General features: G+C 38.7%; 1 protein-coding gene across 3 annotated transcripts in view; it reads left to right on the top strand.

The window, feature by feature from the left end:
- The window catches only part of LOC149008353 (protein transport protein SEC31 homolog B-like), a 41,921-nt gene that overhangs the window by 5,360 nt on the left and 12,093 nt on the right, over positions 1-24,468 (top strand). For all 3 annotated transcript variants that reach the window (XM_089165620.1, XM_089165621.1, XM_089165619.1), the window contains exons 11-20: positions 3,346-3,467; positions 3,554-3,681; positions 3,797-4,349; positions 5,412-5,504; positions 5,896-6,081; positions 6,176-6,386; positions 15,887-16,002; positions 16,149-16,319; positions 20,301-20,423; positions 20,526-20,862. In XM_089165620.1, the coding sequence (XP_089021746.1) occupies positions 3,346-3,467; positions 3,554-3,681; positions 3,797-4,349; positions 5,412-5,504; positions 5,896-6,081; positions 6,176-6,386; positions 15,887-16,002; positions 16,149-16,319; positions 20,301-20,423; positions 20,526-20,862 (2,040 nt within the window). The remainder of the gene's footprint in view (positions 1-3,345; positions 3,468-3,553; positions 3,682-3,796; positions 4,350-5,411; positions 5,505-5,895; positions 6,082-6,175; positions 6,387-15,886; positions 16,003-16,148; positions 16,320-20,300; positions 20,424-20,525; positions 20,863-24,468) is intronic.

Below are 24,468 nucleotides of genomic sequence, written 5' to 3'. Positions count from 1 at the left end.
ATTTGGGAGGATAGATTGGTTGCTGATAGAACTCATGCTTTTGTATCTCCACTGCCTTTTTCTTTTGGGGTTGGTTAGCCCTTTGGTGAATTGAACTCATGACATCTTAATTGTGAGCTCTAGATTTGTGCTAACTAAGCCTACCATGTTGATGTTTTCACGCTGGAGTTTTGGGGTGAACTTTTTTAGTTTAGTGGTCTATTGTAATCTGTAATGGGCACCAATTGGAATATGTAGTTTCAAAAAATTTAATGGATTGGGAGTTGGATGATTTATGGTGTTGCAGTAGGTGGCATGGTAGGAAATCTTGATCTTGAGGCTGATCTCAGTCAGCCTGAAATCTGAGATCTTGCAAGAGCTGCAAGATCTTGGCTAGGATATGCGATTTTTTGTGGGATAACTCGAGTGGACTCGAGGTGTTAGGTTGCTGAAACTTAGTATTTAACCTATTTTGAGCCTTCTAAACCCACTAGTGGCCTTAGATTTGTGAGGAAACAAGCCTATATATGAGTTGCAACTTGACTCTAAGTTTGAAATCCAAATCCTGAAGCAATGAAGATGCAGTCTTATAAAACATAAAATACAGAACCATTAATTTATATAAATGAAAAACAAGTCATAGCATATGTTAGAATCATTTTTTTAACCTAAGTCTTTTTTAATATTTTTTAATTTGAATTTATTAATAAATAAAAAAAAAAAAAAAATATATATATATATATATATATATTTATTTTAAATATGTAAATTAAAAATCTCCGTTAATAAAAAAATTAAAAATTTCTCCTTAAAATTGTAGATTAGACAATGTTGTTAAATATATATTCTATCCACACTCAACGACCTACTCTAGAACGTAGTATTTTCAAATAATGAAACTTTGGAAAAAAAAATCACCTTGCTTGAAGAACAGTAGAACACCTTCAAAAACCCTTGATGATGTTGTTTTGTTGTTGTAGATGAGCTAAGATCCAGCAAGTTCAGAAGTTGGAAGAGCTGGGTGTCGAGACAGAACCAAGAGAAGTCGAAACTTGATAAGGAATCTCGTCTTGATCTCACTCGAGTTTAGGTAAAAAGTAGTCGAGTTGGATCAAGATCCCAGTTGAACCTAGATTTTGAGTCGACTGAGATCTCAGTCAAGTTTTTGTATTTTTTTTTTTCATTTAGCTCATAAACTCATCTCAAGGTCTCAGAAAACCCTTGTATTTTTTTTTTTTTCATTTAGCTCATAAACTCATCTCAAGGTCTCAGAAAACCCAGATCTCGCAAGACCTTGAACTATGGTAGGTGGAATCTCACCTGATTTGAAAAAAATGGAAGAGTAATGCTTTACAGTTTTCATTTCATAGAGGTATATTCTACATCTTCACTGTATGCTAGTATAGAGCCATAATCTGGATTTTAAAATCATTGTGTGAGTTAGAGTTTGTCCATGAGATTCTCTAAGAAGATGCTTACCCCAGACATCTTGCAAATTAGGGGTTTCAGTCTTGGTAGCAAAAACCACCTTTATGCTGTTGTGTGGAAATGACTACGGTAGTACTGATTTAGAGGACTAAAACAATACCAAAACAGTCAAATTAGCAAGTAGTTTATGAATATCATAGAGAAGGAAAAGAAATTCTAGCTATCAGATGGACCTGGAATTCAGGTCTAGTTCTTCTATTAATGAAGGAAACTCTTGCTGAAAATACCAGGTTCTTCTGATGGGTAGATCTGGTTTGATGGAGGACTCCTACTATATTGAGTTAAAGGTGTAAAACACCCCCCGGTCTCTGGTTATGGGCACTAGGTTCGCATTTTCTTACTCTACCACAATCTGCTTCACTGCATAGACCTAAAATCTTATCCAATTCCTAGACTCCCAACCTGAGAAAACACCCTAATCACCATTTTAGCACCTCTGTTGAGTTTCTGATTGCAGCTTTAACTTAGAATTCATGGATTTAGTTCGAGTCTTGAACCTAGGGGAGGAGGAGAGACCTATATTGACTTGAGAATTGGGGAGAATATCATAGGAACCAGAACTCAGGACTGGTTCTGTCATCAGCCTCGTACCTTTCCTTTATTCTAATTATTTATTTATCTTGGTAGAAATTATTCGTTCCTGAAAAGCAGTAAAATTTTGTAGGTCTTAGCCTGAAAAAGAGGAGAATGTAGAAGGTAAGCATGTACATACGTGCACAAAATCACCAAGTGATGGCCATTTGTCAAAACAAAATTGACCTCACTTTAACCATTGAATATGACACCATACATGTTTCTTCTCAACCTGACCATCGGCTGCAAATTAGCTGAGAATGAGATGTTCCCTAGGTGGTGTAAACACTTTATCTTGGTGTTCCTTGTTGGAGGACGTACTTACAATGGGTTTGCCTAGTGAAGTGTATTGAAGTATCTATCCAACTCCTTACAAACAATGACTAGCCTTTTCCCAACTAAATGGGGTTGGCTACATGGATCCTTGCCTTCAATCAGCTTTATAGGCCATCTAGATGGTAGATACAAGGCCTAAGCTATGCATATCCTCTCTATTAACCTATTTTTGGAGGACAAAGGTGGAAAAACTGCCATGAAGTAAAATCTATCATCAGTCGTTAGATATGTTTATGTGTTAAATTCTTGGACTGGACCACTGATAGTTCTCTGTGGAGCATTGACATTACATCTGAAGTTCCATCTACTGAAAGTAAGTTCTGACTTGGTGGTTGCTTTAGATACCTCTAGATTTGATAATCATGTGGAAAATGTTGTAGTGCAGATATGTGGTGGATTAGTAACCTGGATCCATCCCAACTCTGTTCAATGTAATTTAGATGCAACAAATGTAGTACTTTTTGTTGGATCTAAACAGCTTCTCAGCATAAATTTGCTGGGTGTAAGATGCGTAGGAAAATTGCTCCCTCGGACTCTGCTTTTTTGGAAGCCTTCACTGAGTTTGCTCTTTTAAATGTTGTACTTTTTGTTGCTTGTGTGTCAAATTTGTACTCTCTGTAGCCTGTAAAACTTTCTTTTGGCTAGTGATGCATTCTTTATTTTTTTATGGTCTCTGGGATAGGTTGTCTGATGATCCATTATTAGATGTGGACAGCAGCTTGTTTTAACTGTGTACTTGCATCTTTTTAGTCTTCATCTTACAGTTTTGAAGTATAAGCATTTCAGGTGGTTGATAAACTAACTTTGTTTATATTGCAATCACCCAGAACCTCCACTATCATCATCAAAAAGCACCTCTTTGCTTTGCTTTTTGTTCTTGGGATTTGGTTTCACATACTTGTGCTTTATTTTGTTTCAAGAATTGGGGCCTTGATAACCTCTAATTAACATCTTCATCTTCAACCACAGTGCCCTTGAAAGCTCCAAAGTGGTTGAAACGTCCAGTGGGAGCTTCTTTTGGTTTTGGAGGCAAGCTTGTTTCATTCAACTCTAATTTATCATCTGCCGATGGTGTGCCTGGAAACTCCGTGGTACCTCTCTTTGTGGTATTCTGGCGCTCTGGTTCTTTGCTTCTGTCATTATGACGTTTGCCAATTTCTTCTATTTCTTTTCCCAGGTTTATGTGCATGGCTTGGTTACTGAACTCAGTTTAGTAAGCCGTTCGACTGAATTTGAAGCTGCAATCCGAAGTGGGGAAAAATCTTCCTTACGGCTTCTGTGTGAAAAAAAATCTCAGGAGTCTGAGTAGGTTATCCATGAGATAGTTCTGTTAAAAGTGGCATTTTCACTACATTTCAAAAGAAATTTACTCAACTTACTGGGCCATAATTTTTTCCTTTTGCTTGGCTGTTATGATTAGATTTGTGTTTGATAGAGAAACATGGGGCTTATTGAAGGTTATGTTTGAAGATGAAGGAACTGCAAGGACAAAGCTACTCAACCACCTTGGATTCAGTGTCCACACTGAGGTGAATGACAATGTACAAGAGGAGCTTTCCCGGGATATAAATGCACTCAGTCTTAATGAAGGAACAAATAAAACCGAATCTGCTGGAGATAAAGAACTCAGTTTCTTACCCACTGATAATGGGGAAGATTTCTTTAACAATCTTCAAAGCCCTAAAGCGGATTCTTTACCTTCAGCTACTCACTTTGAGAGTGATAATGCTGCTCTAAGTAATGCTGATCAATCCCTACAAGAATTGGATGGAAGCAGAGAGGGGATTGATTCCTCATTTGAGGATAGCGTTCAACGTGCTTTGGTTGTTGGAGACTATAAGGGAGCTGTTGCACAGTGCATATCTGCAAATAGAATGGCTGATGCTTTAGTTATAGCTCATGTGGGGGGTGCTGCTTTGTGGGAAAGCACACGTGATCAACACCTGAAAAAGAGTCACTCATCTTACATGAAGGCAAGTGTAATTTAAATCTTTTTGTCGTGAAACATCAAAGCAAATCTCACCGCATGTTAAAGCAATATGTAAGTGCCATAGTTAATGCACCATCATGGAAATGTCAGCTATTTTACTTGGCTGACCCACCAAACGGCTCCATTAGGATCTGTTGGTTTACATATCCTGTTGCTACTTTGTCTTCACCAGGTTGATTGGTTTCTAGTCTCGTCCTAACTTTTGTCCATTATGTGAATTACTAGAAGAATTACATTAATCTATTTAATTTTCTAGTTTGGGGATAAGATAATTAATTTTGCATTTTTACTCCCTATCATGCCCCTAGACACCAAAACCCTCCAAAAATAATCCCAAAAATCTTGTAAAACTTAAATAGTATTCCTATGTGGAGATTTTGACATTCTTGAAAGCATAACTGACACGTATTTTACTTCCGCCCATAGATCCATGAAACCCATATGCTCTTGCTGCATTAATATGGCACTGCATAAATGTCATTCAGTTGAGTTGGGGTTGCATTGTTCATTGTGATATGAATTTTTCATTGTTCATTGTGTTTAGCTCAGATGTTTATAATTAAAATGGGAAACATCAGAACTGCTAAGTTGTCTTTTGACAAACTGGTCAAAATGGTCGAGTTTTGAAAGTACAGTTTTTAGTATTTCTTACATTAGAGATGGAGACAATTTCATCTGACTCCTCCAGTGTTTCCATAGTAAAACGTCCTATCAATTTTGCTTCTCTAGTTATTAGCTGGTAAGATCAAATTGCCCAGGTGTTTTGGCTGCCTTAAGTACACTGCTGTGAGTCATAGAGGACACATAGTGAACTTGGATTTGCCGTGCTTTTCTCTACTATTTTGTTCATAGTTGTCAAGGCATTCCCCAGGCGTCTAGGCACTTTGGTGGTGCCCTGTCACCTTGATCACCCCCCCTCAAAAAAAAAGAAAGAGTAAAGAAAAGCAGTCGGCTACCTTGCTTGCCTAGTAGATTCGATAACAACTATGATATTGTTCCCTTTTTATTTTTTGTGTTAAACTGAGATGGTTCTATCTTTCTGTAGGTTGTGTCTGCAATGGCGAGCAATGACCTAAAGATGCTTGTGAATACTCGGCCATTGACTACTTGGAAAGAAACACTTGCTCTTCTTTGCACTGTAAGTTATTGAACTGCTTTTACTTTCACCATTATGTTTAATTTATGAAATTTTGGTCAACAGTCTGGTTATTTTCTATTCAGCACATGATGTTTATCACATTTAAACTTCCCTAGTGCCAATACTGTAATGATGAACCATCTGAAACAATTCCTCTACTCTATATCGCCCTGTTCTCTAGTGCCTTTAGATGTAGATGATGAAACCAAGGGAAAAGATCCCTTACAGTGAAATGAGGGACCCAAATTCTAAATTCAATATGGTATTCACCTTCTGTTGGTGCATTTCAACTAATTGATCTTTTATTTGCCCTCTAGAAATAACATATTTCTGCATCCAATAATAGTGTACTTTTCCATGATAGTATCCCATTTACCATTGCCTTTTACAGTTTGCACAGGGGGAGGATTGGACTCTTCTCTGCGATGCTCTTGCTTCAAGACTACTGCTTTCAGGAAACACTTTAGCTGCAACTCTATGCTATATCTGTGCTGGAAATATAGATAAAACAGTGGAAATTTGGTCAAGAAATTTGAAGGCTGAGCATGAAGAGCGACCTTATGTTGACCTTCTCCAGGTGGATGTAGTAGTCAGCAGTTCCCCTAAAAATATTTTACCTCTACTATTTTAAATTCAGGTTGAAGATTGACATCTTTTATATATTTGGGTAGGATTTAATGGAAAAGACTATTGTCCTTGCTTTGGCGACCGGACAGAAGCGATTTAGTCCATCTTTGTCCAAGCTTGTGGAGAACTATGCTGAGCTCCTAGCAAGTCAAGGGCTTCTACCAACAGCAATGGAATATTTAAAACTTCTAGGGTCCGCAGATTCATCTCATGAGCTTGCTATTCTACGGGATCGTATAGCTCTCTCTGTGGAAGGTGAATATTCTTTTGATTCTTTGTTGTTTATATATATTTTTTAGAAACTTCTTCACACGTATGTTTCTGTTCACAAGTATCTGGTAAGCAAAATGTTGACCTGTATTAAGCTTTATATGTGGTTTTGGGGCCTCTTGTAAGGTTTCTATTTCTTTTTTTTTTTGGATGAATAAATAAATTCATTAAAAACGAAAAAGTGAACATACAACGAAGCGAAAAAATGCGAAGCTAAAGCGAACAGACATAGCAACTACAACATAGCCAAAAGACAAGGTCCAGACAGAGACCAATAGGAAACTGTTGAAGTATATGTAAATTTGGGAGTTTTACTGTTCACGTGAACAGTGATTTTACTGTTCATGTGAACAGTAAAAACAGCTTTTACTGTTTACGTGAACAGTATTATGCTATTGTTTTGATTATATTTTCTATTTCTAATGTGGGAATCTTGCTACATAAGTTTTGGGAGTTTTTAGAAAGCATAGTTTCTATTTTGGTGGTAGTTCCTATTTTCAGAATTTTCTATTTTAGGAATCAGAAAGTTACTAAAGCTGTAATATTTTGTTTCCTTCTTCTAGAGGACAATTATTAGTTGTCTCTCAAGTTGTATTAGATTCATTAGAAGCTATAAATAAAAGTGCTCTGTGATTCTAGATTCTAGACTCTTTAGCTAAGAATCACAAGTCTTTTCTACTGGTTCTTCATCTCTCTTCTCTTCTTCTTCTTCTCTCTCTTTTCTCTGTTCAAGTTCAATTGCTATTTTGATTGTTTAAAGCTTGTTTTCTAACATGGCATCAGAGCTTTTTTGAATCAAAATAGTGTTGTTCTCAATATTCTCTTCTGAAATTCTTTTTTTTTCTTCTGTTTCCTTGGTGTGCAGCCACCTAATGCTGTATATTATGGACTATTAGATCTGATATTCATGTGAACTGATCTTCTCTACCTATTACCTTACTCTTATACGTTCCAGAACTTGAATACCTTTGTTACCTCTTTTTTTTCTCCTATTCTGTCTTAAGGTTGCAGAATTTTTTTTGTGTTCTTTCTACTTCAAGTTTTGGAAAACTGATTTGAGTGATATCTACCTCAGTTTAATGTCTTCACTTACACGTGACTCAATCATGAGTACGGCTGAATCAAAAGGATCTCAAGGAGATCATGTAAACGTTCAAATTACATCTATCAAGCTTAAAGGTAGTTCTAATTACTTGTTGTGGTCACAAGCGGTTCGGGTGTACATACTTGCAAAAGGTAAGCTTAAGTTCATTGAGGATGAACCTCCTGCTGAGACTGACAAATCTTATTTTAGTTGGATCCAAAATGATGCAATCATCAAAATTTGGATTTGGAATAGTATGGAACCTGATATTGCAGCGAATGTTATGTTCCATAAGACTGCAAAGGGAATATGGGATGATTTGCAAGAGACTTATTCCCAAGCTAAAAATATGACTCGGATTTTTAGTATTTATGAAAAGCTATTTCAATTTCAGCAAGCTGACAAGTCTCTTCAGAATTATTACAACTCCTTTAAAGGCATGATGGAGGAGTTGAATGTCTTTCAACCTCTCACCACTGATATAGAGAAGCTTAAGGCCCAACGGAATGAATTTTTTGTGTTTAAGTTTCTTGCAGGATTGAACCCTGAATTGAAATTTGTCAAAGGACATCTTCTTGCTGGTGAGCATGTCCCTAATCTTAGTGAAGCATATTCTAGACTTCAACGTATTGCCTTGCCTGAAGGGAGTTTTCCAAAAAAAAGTCCTAAAGGAGAAAATTCAGCCTTCACTACCTCTTATGGAAGGGGACGTGGTTGTGGTTTAGGGGGAGTTAGTAAGTCTTTTGGAGGTTGTGGTGTTCAAGTGTTTGATAAGACATCTCGACTTTGTACTCATTGCGGTAAAACAGGGCACTTAGTGGAAGCTTGTTGGGCCAAACATGGAAAACCAGAGTGGGCCAAGCACCTTGCCAATCATGCCATTTCTGATGGTGGTACTGATACTGTAGCAAACAACGATAGTGGTTCTGGATCTTTTTCAAGGGACTTGTCTAAGACTCTAAAAGATGATGTAAGCCAAATCCTTCGCCGATTGCAAAATATTAAAACTGGCGCTTCCACATCCACTAGTACTTCTGCTGCCACACTTTCTCACGCAGTAACACAAGACTTCTCACTTCTACTCCCACCCCTTGGATCATCGATTCAGGGGCCTCCTCCCATATGACTGGTAAGTCATCACTTTTTAGCTCTTTTTCTAAATCTACCACTAAAAATTCTGTTGTCATAGCTAATGGGACTTCCACACCTATTCTAGGCTCTGGAAGTGTTTCTCCTACACCTTCTCTTACTTTATCATCCGTACTTCATGTTGCTAACTTTCCTTTTAACTTATTATCTGTTAGTCAGTTAACTAAAGCACTAAACTGCTCTGTGACTTTTACTCCCACCTATTGTGTTTTCCAGGACCTTCACACGAGGAAGACGATTGGTGGAGAGTGTGAAAGGAACGGACTCTACTATCTGGACTATGCTACCCCTATTGCGGCTCTTTTTGATGATTGTGTAGATGCTCTCCAGTGGCACGTATCGTTTAGGCCATCTGTCTTTACCTAGATTAAAAATTTTATTTCCTTCTTTTAAATCAGTGTCTAGATTAAATTGTGAAGCGTGTGAGTTAGGGAAGCATCATCGTGCCACCTATCCTCCATGCTCTATCTCTCGTAGTGAGTCCTTATTTTCTCTTGTTCATTCCGATATTTGGGGCCCTTGTAGAATTAGTAATAGGCATGTTTTTTGATATTTTGTTACTTTTGTGGACGATTTCTCCTGTCTTACATGGTTGTATCTTTTAAAGGATCGGACAGAGTTCTTAACTACATTTAAAAGTTTTATTCATGAAATTCGGACTCAATTTTCTCTTCCTATTAAAATTTTTCGGTCTGATAATGCTTTAGAATATGTGCAATATGATATATCTAACTTGTGTGATTCTCTTGGAATGATTCATCAAACCAGTTGTTCATTCACTCCCCAACAAAATGGAGTGGTTGAATGCAAAAATCGTCACCTCTTGGAGGTTGCACGCGCTATTTTGATTCAAATGAATGTTCCAAAGAGTTACTGGTGTGATGCAATTTTGACTGCTGGTCATTTAATTAACCGCATGCCTATGCCTTTGCTTTCTGAAAAATCTCCTTTTTCAATTGTTTTTCCCAATAAAGAACCGTTTTCAGTTCCACCCAAAATTTTTGGTTGTGTGTTTTGTTCACATGCCACATCCTTTGGATAAACTTTCCCCCCGTTCTATTAAGTGTATTTTCTTGGGTACTCACGCACTCAAAAAGGTTTTCGTTGTTATGATCCGGTTCTTCGCAAACAATTTACAAGTGCGGATGTGACCTTTTTTGAAGACACTCCTTATTATCTAAGTCAATCTGTGTCTGTTGAAAATGTGTTTTGGATGATACTCCTCCTATTCCCTCTTTAGTTCCTTCCACTAGCAATGTTCCTCTACTGGTTTATCAGCGAAGACATAAGTTGCCAGAACATATTGTGGATAGTAGAGTTCCTCCTACAAATATTAGTGGCTTTCCTTTAGTGGAGCCTGAAGCTGGCCTTACGGATGTTCCTTCTTCATCCTCTCCACCGGCGGATTCTTCTAATGGAGATCCCACTCTGCCTTCAGATGACTTACCAATTGTTTTAAGGAAAGGTACTCGTACTTGCACTTTACACTTTAACATTGTTTATCTTGTTTTCAATTTTGTTTCTACCTCTTATCTCCCTCTTAGCTTTTGTTGCCTTGCTTTGTCTATGTCTGCCGTTCATATTCCAACCCATCATACCGAAGCTCTTAAAATTCCTAGGCTGGAAAGCCGCTATGAATGTGGAAATGGATGCTTTACATTCTCGTCATATATGGTCTTTGGTCAACTTGCCTCCTGGGAACGATGTGATCCGCTGTCGGTGGGTGTATACTATTAAGTACCGTTCTGATGGTATGGTTGAAAGGCTTAAGGCCCTCTTGGTGGCTAAGGGCTATACACAAACATGTGGTGTTGATTATTTTGAGACTTTTTCTCCGGTGGCAAGACTTAATTATGTCCGTGTCTTGATATCTTTGGCTGTGAATTATGATTGGACTCTTTTTCAGCTTGACCTAAAAAATGCATTCTTATATGGTGATTTCATGAAGAAGTTTACATGGAGCAACCTCCAGGGTATGTTGCTCAGGGGGAGGACAGTGTTTGTGTTTGCAGGCTTCATAAAGTGATTTATGGACTCAAACAGTCTCCACGGGCTTGGTTTGAGAAATTTAGCAAGATTGTGGAGTCTTTTGGTTTTGTACAGTGTTATTTTGATCACTCTATGTTTGTTAGACGGCAGGGTGATTGTGTTGTCATCATGACAGTTTATGTTGATGATATTGTCCTTTCAGGCAATGATGTTGATGCAATCCATACAATTAAGGCACACTTACAAAAATCTTTCCAAACCAAAGATTTAGGTGATCTATAATATTTCTTGGGGATTGAAGTGATCCGTAGTAAAAAAGGAGTAAGTTTGTTATAAAGAAAGTATGTGTTAGATCTTTTTACTGAGACTGGCATGCTTGCTTCTAAACCTAGCGACATTCCCATGGATCCTCAGTTGAAGTTAGGACGTGATGATGGTGACGTGTTAGATGATGTCCATCGTTACAGGAGTCTTATTGGGAAACTTATTTATCTTACTGTTACTCGTCCTGATATTTCTTATTCTGTTGGTGTGTTGAGTCAGTTTATGTAGTCTCCTAGGAAGGCTCATTGGGATGCAGCGATGAGAGTGCTTCGGTACCTCAAGAGTGCGCCCGAAAAAGGGCTCATCTATCGACCAAATCGGAGTATGGACTTGGTTGCCTTTTCTGATGCAGATTGGGCTGGATCCGTCATTGCCGGTCAACCACAGGTTATTGTACTTTTCTTGGTGGAAATCTTGTGACTTGGAAGAGTAAGAAACAGTCCACCATTGCTCAATCTAGTGCTGAAGCTGAGTATAGGGCAATGGCCCACACCGCTACTGAATTGATGTGGCTCCGTTCATTGTTAGAGGAAATAGGATTTCCAGTTTCTGCCCCTATGAAAATATTTTGTGATAATCAGGCATCCACTTACATTGCTAGTAATCCAGTGTTCTATGAGAAAACAAAGCATATAGAGGTAGATTGTCACTTTGTGCGTGATGCAGTGAAGAAGAAGCTTATAACAACTTTTTTTGTGAGCTCTACTGACCAACTAGCTGATTTGTTCACCAAAGCTCTATTCAGACCAAGTTTTCAGTCTATCTGTTGCAAACTGGGCATGAGAGATTTGTATGCTCCAGCTTGAGGGGGAGTGTTGAAGTATACGTAAATTTGGGAGTTTTACTGTTCACGCGAACAGTAAAAACAGCTTTTACTTTTCACGTTACTGTTCACGTGAACAATATTATGCTATTGTTTTGATTATATTTTCTATTTCTAATGTGGGAATCTTGCTACATAAGTTTTGGGAGTTTTTAGAAAGCATAGTTTCTATTTTGGTGGTAGTTCCTATTTTCAGAACTTTCTATTTTAGGAGTCAGGAAGTTACTAAAGCTGTAATATTTTGTTTCCTTCTTCTAGAGGACAATTATTACTTGTCTCTCAAGTTGTATTAGATTCATTAGAAGCTATAAATAAAAGTGCTCTGTGATTCTAGACTCTTTAGCTAAGAATCACAGGTCTTTTCTACTGGTTCTTCATCTCTCTTCTCTTCTTCTTCTTCTCTCTTTTCTCTGTTCAAGTTCAATTGCTATTTTGATTGTTTAAAGCTTGTTTTCTAACAGAAACCATTTTGCGGATTTTTTATTTTCCTTCTTTCTCTTTGAAGACTTGGGCTCAATCAAGAAGTCGTCACTGTAATGGTTGTGCCCTTTAATAGGACGGTTACTTTTTCTACACCTAGCACAGTCAAGATTGTGCGCTTGGAGGGGGGTAGGAGACACAATAGCGCGCTCAAAGGGGTTTAAATCTATGGCTGAAGATAGGGAAGGGGTGTCGGAGGATGAGGGGTGAGAGGAGGAATGAGTGAGGAGATAGGAAGAATGGGCCGAAGGGTTTATTAGAATAGGCCCATGGGGCAAAGAGTGAGGAGAGGGGCATGGGCTAATAAGGTTGGGTCCAAGGGGTGAAGGGCCCAAGATGGAACAACTAGGAGGGGGTAAAATGGGGAGGACATTTTGATCAAGGATAAGGTTGAGAGAAGAGGATCTGAGATTAGAAAGAGGGCAAGGTAAGCCGTTTACCAAAGAGGGGATATGCAGAGGCGGTGAAGGGAAATCAGAGAGATCAGAGGAAAAGTTTTCACCGAAGAGGGAGGGTAGATCTCGAGGGTCAAGAGAGAGCATCGACAACTTCTTAAGGGATTGGTTAAAGGAGAGAAAATTTTCAGAAGGAGAGAAAGGCGCTGCAGTCCTGGCTTCGACAGTGGTAGTAGAAGCATCGACTATAGCGAGCTGGCAAAAATTCTCGGAGGGAATCACGATCTGGATCGATGTGCAAGGAGAGGTCACTTTCCGATTTCTTCTCCGATAAGTGTGGGCTACTGGCGGCAATCAAGAACCACCATCGGGGGGCAAAAATTTACAAGTAACGGTGGCAGCGGCAACTTCTGTAGAGCCTTGATTGGCAGTGATGGCAATCGATCTTTCTTGATCTTGATCAACAACATCATCTATAACATCTAGGTCAGCAGCAATGGAGTCTTCAAGATCTTGATCGATAATGATCGGAGAGGGATTTAAGGCTCCAATTCTTGATTTGGCGGCGGCAGCTGGAAGAATCAGTTAGATTCATGTCAGCAGTAATTTTTTTAAGGAGATCGATCGTCTTCAAGGGAACTTTAGGGATTAGGGCCATCTTCTTTACCAAAGAGTCTGCATTGTGAGGCAGAGTTGCAGAAAATTTTGAGGCTCTGAGATATGCTTTTGAGGGTCCGAGATGGCTGAAGTAAAAACAGTTGATGAGCAGGAGATATCTTCGTGACCGAAAGAGGAGCAACGATCACATCGTAGAGGCACCCAGTCATATACGATGGTTTGTTCGTAATTCAAGCCATTGTCGTCAGCGATGGAAACAGACGCCGGAAGGTGTTTGGCGGCAGGGAAGTCCACGCAAATGCATCGTAAGAGAGTCTTTCCATTCTGATGGTTTTAGCATCGGTACGCAAGGGCTTCCCCAAAGTAGATCCGATACGGCTGAGGCAGTTGGAATTCCAAAATTCGAGCGGCAGTCCAGGGAGATTAATCCACAAGGGAAGGGAGTTGAAGTCGACCCTGCGGAGAGGAGAGGAGGGGGACCAAGGCTTGATGAAGATCTGGGACTTTCCAACAAACCATGGTGATCCCTCCAAAGCTCGAGAATGATAGTCTAGAGACGAAAATTTGAAAAGAAAGATTCCCGCTTCAAGCAGGTAGGTGTCCATAAGCCCGCTTGCATTCCATTGTTTGGAAAGGGAGGACTTAACGATGTTAAGAGGCCAAGAAATTGGCCAATGATGGCCGATTTCCATCGGTTAATACTAGATTCAGTAGAAGCAGAGGGGCAGTGTGCGAGAGGGGTTTGGTTATTGATGGATGAAGGTGGGATGAAAGAGAGGTTGAGATTGTCAACAGGGAGGGTAGGCTTTGTGAACAGTTCCAAGGTTTAGGAGGGGGAAGCAGGGGGGCAGAGGAGGGCGGAGATGTGGGGGGTGGATGGGAGAGGGCGGGGGGGAAGGCAGTGCCGGAGAAGACATAGTTACTCCTGCTGATCAGACATTGATATAACTGTTAGCAGAGGAGGGGGGCAGAGGAGCATATTAGTTAGTTACTACAGTTTCTAGCTAAGTCTTAGTGAAATATAAAAAAGTTCAGCTTATTTGCCCTACGATCATGGTAAAAAATTTGAGGGAAACTCAAGTTTCGACCGGGTGAAAATGGGAAACTTTGGTGGAAACTTGGGAAATTTCGAGGAAACCGAGGACTTTTCCGTACAAATTTCGACAAGTTTTAGAGAGTATTTTGGGGTGGGATTCTGTATTTAAGCTAATTAGAGTATAAAGAACACATTGGTTGTATTTTGCTAAAAAATCAATGTATTATGTCATTCAATGTACATAACATCAATGTAGAGTTGTCCGAAAAGTACATCATAAACTTAACTACTTAAGCTCATAACATTCAATATATAATTTCTAACTTTAAAATAGTTGACAATAAAAGGAAAATACAACTTAGTGCTAAGAGGAGTGCCAAGAGTGGTTTTATCCTGTGAGCTGAGTAGTACTATGCCTGTAACATTGTCTCCTCCAACCAACGAACATAGACATCCCATGACATTTTATGCCTATGGTTGTCAAGGTAATCAACAACTGTAACTTTATGAGTCTGGTCATCAACATGCTTAAGATAACCAGCCTGAGGGAATACACACTTTGGATAGGGAAGTCCTGATGGAGGGGGTATTTGTTGTGGTATTTGAGGAAACATGAAATAAACAAAAAAATTGAAAATTTGGAAAAGCTACAAATTTTACAGGAAAAAGTCCCAAGTTTCCACGAAATTTCCCAGGTTTCCACGAAATTTGGGAATTTTTTTCTCATGAACCAGCTGGTCCAATTGGGTTGAACCAAGTTTCGACAGGTTTTGAGGTTTCGACAAGTTTCGACGAAACTGAGGACTTTTTTTCAGTCCTCATGAGATTTGTTTCGCATTTTCCAAAATCCGAAATTTCGCACATTTCGACCGAATTTTGTACCATGCCTACGATAAGGGGTGGAGCTAAAAGAAAAGAATATTTTGAGATATTTACTAACGAAGTAGTCAAACATGGAAAGTGTGAATGTGAGTGAGACGCTGATAAGATGTGGAATGGGATGACTACTTCTATGAAAAATGTCCCGGGTGGATCGAAAGGAAAACTCATTTATCTAGAGAGACTTGGAGATGAGATGCAAAGGTTCAAACTGAGTAAATGTTTTGAAAGTGAGAACTTTGTTGGCAATGATTTTTTCAAGGTATATATATCTTTGCATGTTTGTTATCCTAAAAGTTTTATTTTCTTCATTTCCTGCTATTTATGCTTATGGCTGATTATTTTGACGCAGCACCAAGCATGATCATGCTAGTATGCTACAAAGTGAATGTGTTGTTAGTGAAAATACCATCTGTTCTTTTCTTTAACTGATGCCAATAATGTTTTGGTTTTATATTATTATTACATACCATCTGTTGATGTACTCATTCCCTTTGGCTGATCTGTATTAGCCAAGTTTACATGGCTGAGACTTAGTGGTCATATAAATTTGAACTGTTAAAAAAATTTGCTATACTTATGTTAGACTCCAGTTTAACATAAGGAAATATTCAGTTCATAGAACCACTTTGAAATTCCCAACTAACCTAATGCCTGTATCACCAACATCCTTCGTTTTATGATTTTTTTTTTTAAATTATGTTGTAGAGAGTGAAGTTCGTAGAAGTTTGCCCTCTGACAATTCTCAAGTGCAATCTGAACCTGTGTATTCCACTGATCAATCTGGTTTTGGAGCAGTTGATGGATCTCAACAATATTACCAGGTTTTTTTTTTTTTAATTTTCCTGCTGATGATACTGTTTTTAATGTTGATATGTTGTTGAAGAGAAGTCGTGGCAAAGGATGCACTTCCTTGGTGCAAGGTGTCTGGTTGTAAGACTTCCCATTGTTTCATTTTCCTTCTTCACAGGGAATACCTCAGTCGCAATTGCAGCAAGGCATTCCTGGTAGCACTTACGGTGAAAACTATCAACAGCCTTTTGGCACTTCATATGGGGGAGGATATGCAGCTCCTACCCCTTACCAACCTTCATCATCACCCCAGATCTTTCTCCCATCACAAGCACCTCAATCTCCTCAGGTATTTGTCATTGTTGGGCTGTAAGGATTATCTTGCTGAGTTTTATTTCTGACGAGTCCAGTCTACTTAATTATCACATGCTTACCCTTTTTCTGAATGACAAAAGTATTTGGTTCCTAAGTTGTGCAAAAAATAACTACAAAATGTCCCTATGGTAGAACTATATAAACAGAACTATATCGTACACTGAACAAAGGCCAGATTAACCAGAACTTCCAAACCAGAATTAGATGCTCATGAAACTAATGTCAATCACCATCCTACTATAGCTGAGCAATCCCTCAATTGTCACTGTCATCTGAACTTTCTGCTTCAGATTTGTTTTCATAAATAATGCCTTCAACATTAGAGATTTAATTATACCAAAAAAAAACATCAGAGATTTAATGTCCGAATAAGATCTCTAAGTCTTGTTCCTTGATATTTTTAATAATTTTTCTTGCACTTGATAAAGCAAGTAAGAAGACAGCGAATCCATGGGTATTTGAACCCGAGTATCCAGAAAAAAGCAAAATATTCGATGAAGAACAGGAGATCCTTTTGAACAACCTGTTCTAATAGGAAAGTCTTATATTCTGAAATTAATTCATCTTAATCCTTTTATAGGACACTGAGGTGCATAGCGGCCTTCATCATAGCAATGACACTTTGCAAAGTTCCTCATCCAAATATTTTATTTTCTAGTGTATTATTATTTTTGCACAACTCTTTTTCTTCTTCAAAATTTCCATTTGAAGCAATTCCTACTAACTACAGCTTCTTCAATGAATTCTTCTTGTAAATTGCTGAAGAATATCTCATAAGTGTAGAAAATCCAGCAGCAAATAAGGGTAGACCAGCAAAAAGTGTCCTGCAATGGGGCCAAGTTGCTACAGCAGTCAACCAAGAGGTCAGTTATAGTGGTTAAGAAACCAGTGTGATTAGAGAGGAGGGAAAGAATAGGGGAGATCACCGAGTTCTCTCAACTATGGCTTGGTCAGTTTTTCACTAACTACAGTGGCATCTCACAGCAACTCGGCCACAAAAAGCTAAGCCTTTCTCATAATCAAATTCTGGTTTATAGGCATCAAAGCCTTTTAATGTAAGACTGCAAACCCAAGGGTAGCTGTCCTAGATTTGATTCAAGTTCTAAACTAGAAGCAATTCAGAATTTAATTTAGTAAATAGATACCTAACCAGTCAGTAGAATGGATTCAAGTTCTGATCGAATAATGCTTGTATGATGAAATTCAAAATGCTGAAATGTTCAATATTTTCAGCTGAATCAAACAAGATATAAGGCAGCAACTCCCACATTAGTAACTAGGATTCTGCAGACCAACAGGTCAATAAATGCACCCAAAATTTGATAGAATGGTGGTCTAGTGATGATCAGGCTGTATTTGAAGTTTGGTTAAGTTCTGATGGCTGGAAGATGGTTATGAAGGTGGACAAAAATAGAGAGTAGGTGGTTGTAGGCAATGCATCAGGTAAATGGAGTGAATTGGTGGATTGAATGGAGGAGCTGGGATGGGATGACAGTCTTAATAGCCTAGCAGGTTTATGAATGGATGGTGGGAGCCAAGTAACTCACAAGACAGTGGAAAGGCCTACTTGACTGGGAATCAGCAGCAGACATCCAGTAGTCAATGGATGAAGAATCTACAACAATATTTGAGCTCTCTTCACAGTAGCAGCAGGAACTTGATTCTATTGGAAGAAACAGCAGCACGTGCTTGCAATCGCAGTCACAAACACAACACTGAAGGGAAATCCGGTTCAAGAGAAGGAAAAGAGAAGAGAAAAGAAGAAAGGGGATAAGGGATGGGCTATCACAGCTACTCAGTTGTTACATGCATTTTCATTCTTTTCCAAATTCTCATCTTCTATTGCAATTAAAAGGCCTATTTGTAGCTTGGACAAAGCTTTACAAGGAATAGAAACTACTAATTTCAAAATTCGATACAATTTCAAACTAGTATCAGAATGCAGCTTCTCAACATTTCCATAGGGGACTAAAACAGGAACTATCTAAATTAGAAGTCAAATTGAATTTAGAAGCTAGGCTTTACAAATCAACCAACAATGCACATTGGAAACTAAATAATTATGCGAACTACTAACGCTTCAAAGTCTGTAACTTAACTGCAGTCAAATGTTGCATGTGGGTCCCACCAAAATCTTCTATGTGGATTCCATCAAGGCAAACTATGGACTGTGGCAGTGATCATGCTAACAATGATTTTTCCCCTTCTCTTCATGTTTAGTCCTACACTCCTACTGCAGCAGTCCAAGTTGACTGATCAAATTCCTGGACAAGAGGACCTAGTTTTGCCAGCTTGCTGGTTTTAATTGGACATGATGCTGCATTGGATCTGCAAAGGTTCTAATATATGTAAGCTTGGGTTAACGTCTTGAAGGAAACGGGGGGAAGAAAAAAACAAGAAAACCCACGCACAATAGTGGTTGCCTTGGCACTATCAAGTACTCAAATTAGTGACTAAATTTTAACAAATAGAAACTACTAATTAAACCTAGGGGTGTCAACGGTGCGGTTTGGAGCGGTTTCGGGCCGGGCCTAACGGTTTCGGGCTGAAAAACCCCCAGCCCAAACCAGCCCATTTAAAAGATAACGGTTTCGGTGCGGTTTCGGTTTGGTGCGGTTTGGGTTCGGGTTGACTAATGGTTTGGCCTAATGGTTTGGATTCGGTTTGACTAATGGTTTGGACTAAATTAAAAATCAATATTGAAATTTAATTTAATTTTTTCCTCAACTCCAAATCTTAGTTTCTCACACACAAAACTACAAAAGATAGAGGATGAAGACTCCAAGTAGATCCAACGACAAGTGATGACATTAGCTTGATCCAAACCACTTAAGAGTTTTTTTTTTTTGGTAAAGACTTAAGAGTTAAGAGTTGTCAATTAAGACTTTTAAATTTTAAAATAATAAAACTAAATGAAATTTGAAAATTAAAAGTTAACGATTAAGGTTAAGGTTAAGGTTATCAATTAAGACTTTTATATTTTAAAATAATAAAACTAAATGAAATTTGAAAATTCAAAGTTAACAATTAAGATTAAGACTTAAGAGTCAAGAGTTATCAATTAAGACTTTTAAATTTTAAAATAATAAAGCTAAATGAAATTTGAAAATTAAAAAGTTAAAACTTAAAACTTAAAACTTAAACCGTTAAACGTATTAACAACTCTCAACTACTCAAACTCGATTCTCAACGTCTCAAACACCGAAATTCATGGATCATTAATTACATTTAAACAATACAAAAAAAATTACATTTAATATTTTAATTTTATTTATGTAAAAGACTAACGGGCTGACGGGCTGCACATGGGCTGGGCCGGGCCAGCCCGAAACCGTTCGGGCTGAGGACCCTCAGCCCAATTACGGCCCATTAAGGATCGGTTCGGGCCGGTTCGGGCTATAACAGGCTGGTTCGGTCCGGTTTTAACAGTTTGGGTTGAAAATTGACACCCCTAATTAAACCTACCATGAATCTGGTTTTCACTGAGCAGTAATACCTAGACCATGTGCTTTGTCTGGCATGAACCAAAAGGATTAGGTGAAAAAGCATGTGCATGGTTCTTCATTACTTCTGTTTGCTTTGAGGTAATACTGGTTGCACTTGAGAATACTGACTATGAGTCATAAATTGCCAAGACTTTGGAAAAGAAACTCAACTTTAGTTGCTTTTAAACTATTTTTTCCTTGATGGATAACTCAAGGAAGAATCACTGGAACTGCTGGTAGTCCATCTTTTGTTATTGACTGTTGCTTTGAAGTTAAGGGATATTAATGTATGTAATAATTCTACATTATTTTAGTGGTACAACAGCAATATTTTTCCTTAAAATTTGACCTTTTGTTTCGTTCGGTTATTTTTTCCTTCCTGCACAAGAATAGTGTTGAGTGCTGATATTCTTCTCTCTGATGGGATTTTCTTTTTACTTATTGCGTAGTGTCTTTTTGCTTTTATTTAGGCAAATTATGCTCCATCTCCTGTCACTATTCAGACCACAGCAAGGCCATTCATTCCTGCAGCTCCTCCACTGCTGAGAAATGAGCAATACCAGACTCCTACATTGGGTTCTCAGCTATTTGCTGTCTGTATTCCTGTCTTCATGGCCAAATTCACTACTTTTAGGCTTTTGCTTTTTTCAAAATAAAAATTTTGAATGCTAAAAACTCTTCTTTTCTCACTTCAGGGTGTTACTAACCCCACATATCCACCTGCAATACCTGGAATGCCTCTGGGGCTTAATAACCCCCCTTATCAACCTGGGATACCTGGAGCTGGCTCTCTGGGTTCCGTTCCATCTCAAGTGGGCCCTGTTCCTGACCACAAAATGCCTCCTCAATTTATGACACCTGCACACCCACCTGGGGGCTTTACCCCAGCGAATGATTCAGGGTTTCCTTCGAGGCCTGGAGTGGCTCCGATGCAACCATCTGATGCTGCACAGCTAGCTCAGGTACAACCAGCGACAACTCCAGCAGCACCACCACCTAATGTACAGACGGTTGATACTTCAAATGTACCTGGTAATCTCAAAATCTTTTTCTATTTATTAGCTATTTGTTCATGGTGATTAACATATTGTCCTACTTATTGGACCTGATTAATGAAAGTTATATCTAATCAGTCAGTTGTGTAATTTAGAGTGAAACAATGAAGGAGAAGGAGAGAAGCCACGACTTGGTTGTGGAGTCTCAGAATGAATTGTGAGAACTCCAGTAAGCTAGTCCACTATATATAGGTTGTATTACAATTAGAATTTAACTAGGAAACAATGTAGAAATCAAATAGTAGTTGTACCTCCAAGCGAATTCAACCTGGGACTCCCGGCTGCCTCCCATTTCCCATTTAGAGTTAGCGCCCTGAATATGCTGTTCTTAACAAGTTGAATGCTAAAACTATTTGTGCCAACTGGAACGAAACTGGAAAGGTAACCTGATTTCATCTCTCAACCATATAGCCTATTATCATCAGTGGAACTTCCACCTTCTATTTTATCTTTTAAACCAAAGACGTGAAGATTGACTCTTTAACAGTTCTCAGGCTTTATATATTACAGTTTAAGAAATACTTTTTTATTGAAATTTAGTGGATGAATAGAGGCTGCCATTGAACAATTTGAGTGCCATGTAAGCTTCCATACGGTGGATATTTAGGGCTCGTGGAGAACCTTTCTATAATGGCCTGAATATACACCAGCCAGTTATAGATATATTGATGTAGTCCTAGATTTGCAAGGGACCAACTTGGTGCCAATAAACCATGATCTTGTATTCAGCCCAGTGTAGGTTATTTTGGAATCAAGTGAGGGTCCACTTGAGGGATAGGGTAGGTCAAGTTATGTTGAGAAACACTATGTTGGTAGAATGGCTTATGGATCAATGATCTCAAGCCCTCTATTTATAATTAAGTGGAAAGAACATTATTACAAGGAATAGAATACATGAATACAAACTCTAATTTAACTTCTATACAAACTCTAATTGAACTCCTAGTAGAATCCAATACTCCCCCTCAAGTTGAGGCATAGATATTAGTCATGCCCAACTTGCCTACAATAGGAAGGAAATCTCTTTCTTTCAAACCCTTAGTGAAAACATTTGCTACTTGGTCTCCAGATCTTACAAAAGGCATGCAGATTAGCCCTTGTTCCAACTTTCCTTTGACAAAAAACCTGTCAATATCAATGTGCTTAGTTTGATCATGTTGCACCGGATTATTAGCAATACTAATAGCAGCCTTGTTGTCACAATATAACATCATAGAATTTGGAACTTGGACTCCAATATCTTGCAGCAAGCCTTTCAACCATAGTAGCTCACAAACTCCACGAACCATAGCTCTATATTCAGCTTTCTAGATAAAGCTACCACATTCTGTTTCTTACTTCTCCAAGCAACTAGATTACCTCCAACAAAGGTACAGTAACCTGAACTTGACTTCTTGTCTAAAGATCCAGCCCAGTCTGCATCAGCTTATGCTTCTACTTTTAAATTATTAGTGGGTGACAGAAGTATTCCTTTTCCAGGAGTTCCCTTCAAATACTGTAGTATTCTGGTAACAGCCTTCATATAAGCTAAATATGGATCATGCATGAATTGGCTCACTATCCCTACAGCATAAACGATGTCTGGCCTGGTGTGGGACAAGTAAATAAGCTTCCCTACCAGCCTTTGGTATCTTCCTTTGTCCACTAGTTCTCCCTCTTTTTCTTTAAGTTCAGCTCCAGCTTCAATAGGGGTATCAATTGCTTTACACCCCAACATTCCCACTTCTAATAATAGATCTAGGACATACTTTCTTTGGTATAGGAATATACCTTTCTTTGATCGAGCCACCTCAATCCCTAAGAAATACTGTAACTTCCCTAGATCTTTAATTTCAAACTCTCTGCCAAGAAAGTCCTTCAACTTTTGAATTTCTTCACCACCATTCCCAGAGATGACAATATCGTCTACATAGACAATGAGAAGTGTGATGTTAGTACCTGACTTCTTGAGAAGTAGTGTATGATCAGTATTGCTTTGCTTGTACCCAATAGAAGTCATTGCCTTCAGGAGGCGTCCAAACCAGCATCTAGGAGACTGTTTTAACCCATAAATTGACCGCTTCAACTGACAAACTTTCCCTGCAGTATTGTCATCGGAGAAACCATGTGGGATTTCCATATAGACTTCTTCTGCTAACTCCCCATGTAAGAAGGCATTCTTTATGTTTAGTTGGTGCAAGTTCCAGTCTTTGTTCACAGCTACAGACAATAGAACTCTAACAATGTTTAGTTTCGCAACAGGGGCAAAGGTCTCCTAATAATCAATCCCATAGGTCTGGTAAACCCCTTTGCAACTAGTCTAGCTTTCAACTTGTTGACTGATCCATCCATATTTTGTTTAACCACAAATACCCATTTGCAGCCCACTTGGTTTTTTTCCTGGAGGAAGTGTAACTAGCTCCCAAGTGTCATTTTTCTTCGTTGCTTGCATTTCCTCTACCATAGCTTCCTTCCATCTCTTATCAGTGTAGGCTTCCTGCCAACTTTTAGGAACAGATACAGATGACAGAGAAGATATGAAAGCACGGTCGGAGTCGGACAAAGAGTTATAAGAAACATATTTAGCTATGGGATGTTGAGTACAAGATCTGACCCCTTTTCTAACAGTAATAGGAATATCAGAAGAAGATACCTTAAGGGGAAGAGTAAAATCTGATTATGGAGCAGGAGATTGAAGTGGTAATGTATCACCTTTCTCCACCTGCTTTAGCCGGTTGTAATTCTTCCTCTGATAAGTCTGCACCTCCTTATTCTTGTCAATCTGGTTTTGAAAGACCCCAACAGTGTGTTGCATAGGAGTGGTCTCCCCCTGGCTAGGTTCTTCACATGGTTCAGAAAACTAAGGGGGAGGATTAGAGTCCTCAGGTATATTGGCCGAAGTCTCCCCCTGGTCAGGAAACTCTTCTGGGACTCTTAAGTTGTGTTGGTGTGTGATAGGAAGATCTAGAGTCGGAAAGAACACCTCTCCTCTACTCTCCCCCTGGAGAGGTGTATAATAAGGGCAAGACTCATTAAAAATTACATCCATGGATACAATGGTTTTCCTGGAAGGAGGATGATAACATTTGTACCCTTTCGAGTAGCAGAATACCCCAAAACTATGCAGCGTAGGCCGCGGGGAGCCAGCTTACTCTGGTGGGCTGTGATTCTGGCATAACACACTCATCCAAAGACCTTTGGAGGAATAACAAAAGAAGAGGCTCCCTGAAGAATCTCATTAGAACATTTAAAACCAAGTATCGTACTAGGCATCCTATTCATAAGGTAAGAAGCAATGAGTATAGCATCACTTCAATATTGGTCAGGTACATTCATAGCAATCATAATGGAACGGGCTATCTCTGAGAGATGCCGATTCTTCCTTTCAACAACTCCATTTTAGGCAGCCTTATCAATGCAACTGGTCTGGTGTATTATGCCGAGTCCAGAGAGGTATCTCTGAAATTCACCATCAATATACTATGTGCCATTGTCAATGCGAAGGATCTTCACAGTGGCATTGAACTGAGTTTTAATCATATTATGAAAATCATGAAAACATTAGAAAACCTCATTTTTTTTTTGTTTTAAAAGATAAATCATT

Source organism: Hakea prostrata, chromosome 8 (assembly GCF_041222555.1).
Source record: "Hakea prostrata isolate BN-2017 chromosome 8, UWA_Hpros_2, whole genome shotgun sequence".
NCBI lineage: Eukaryota > Viridiplantae > Streptophyta > Magnoliopsida > Proteales > Proteaceae > Hakea > Hakea prostrata.
This window is presented reverse-complemented; position numbering and strand designations above follow the sequence as displayed.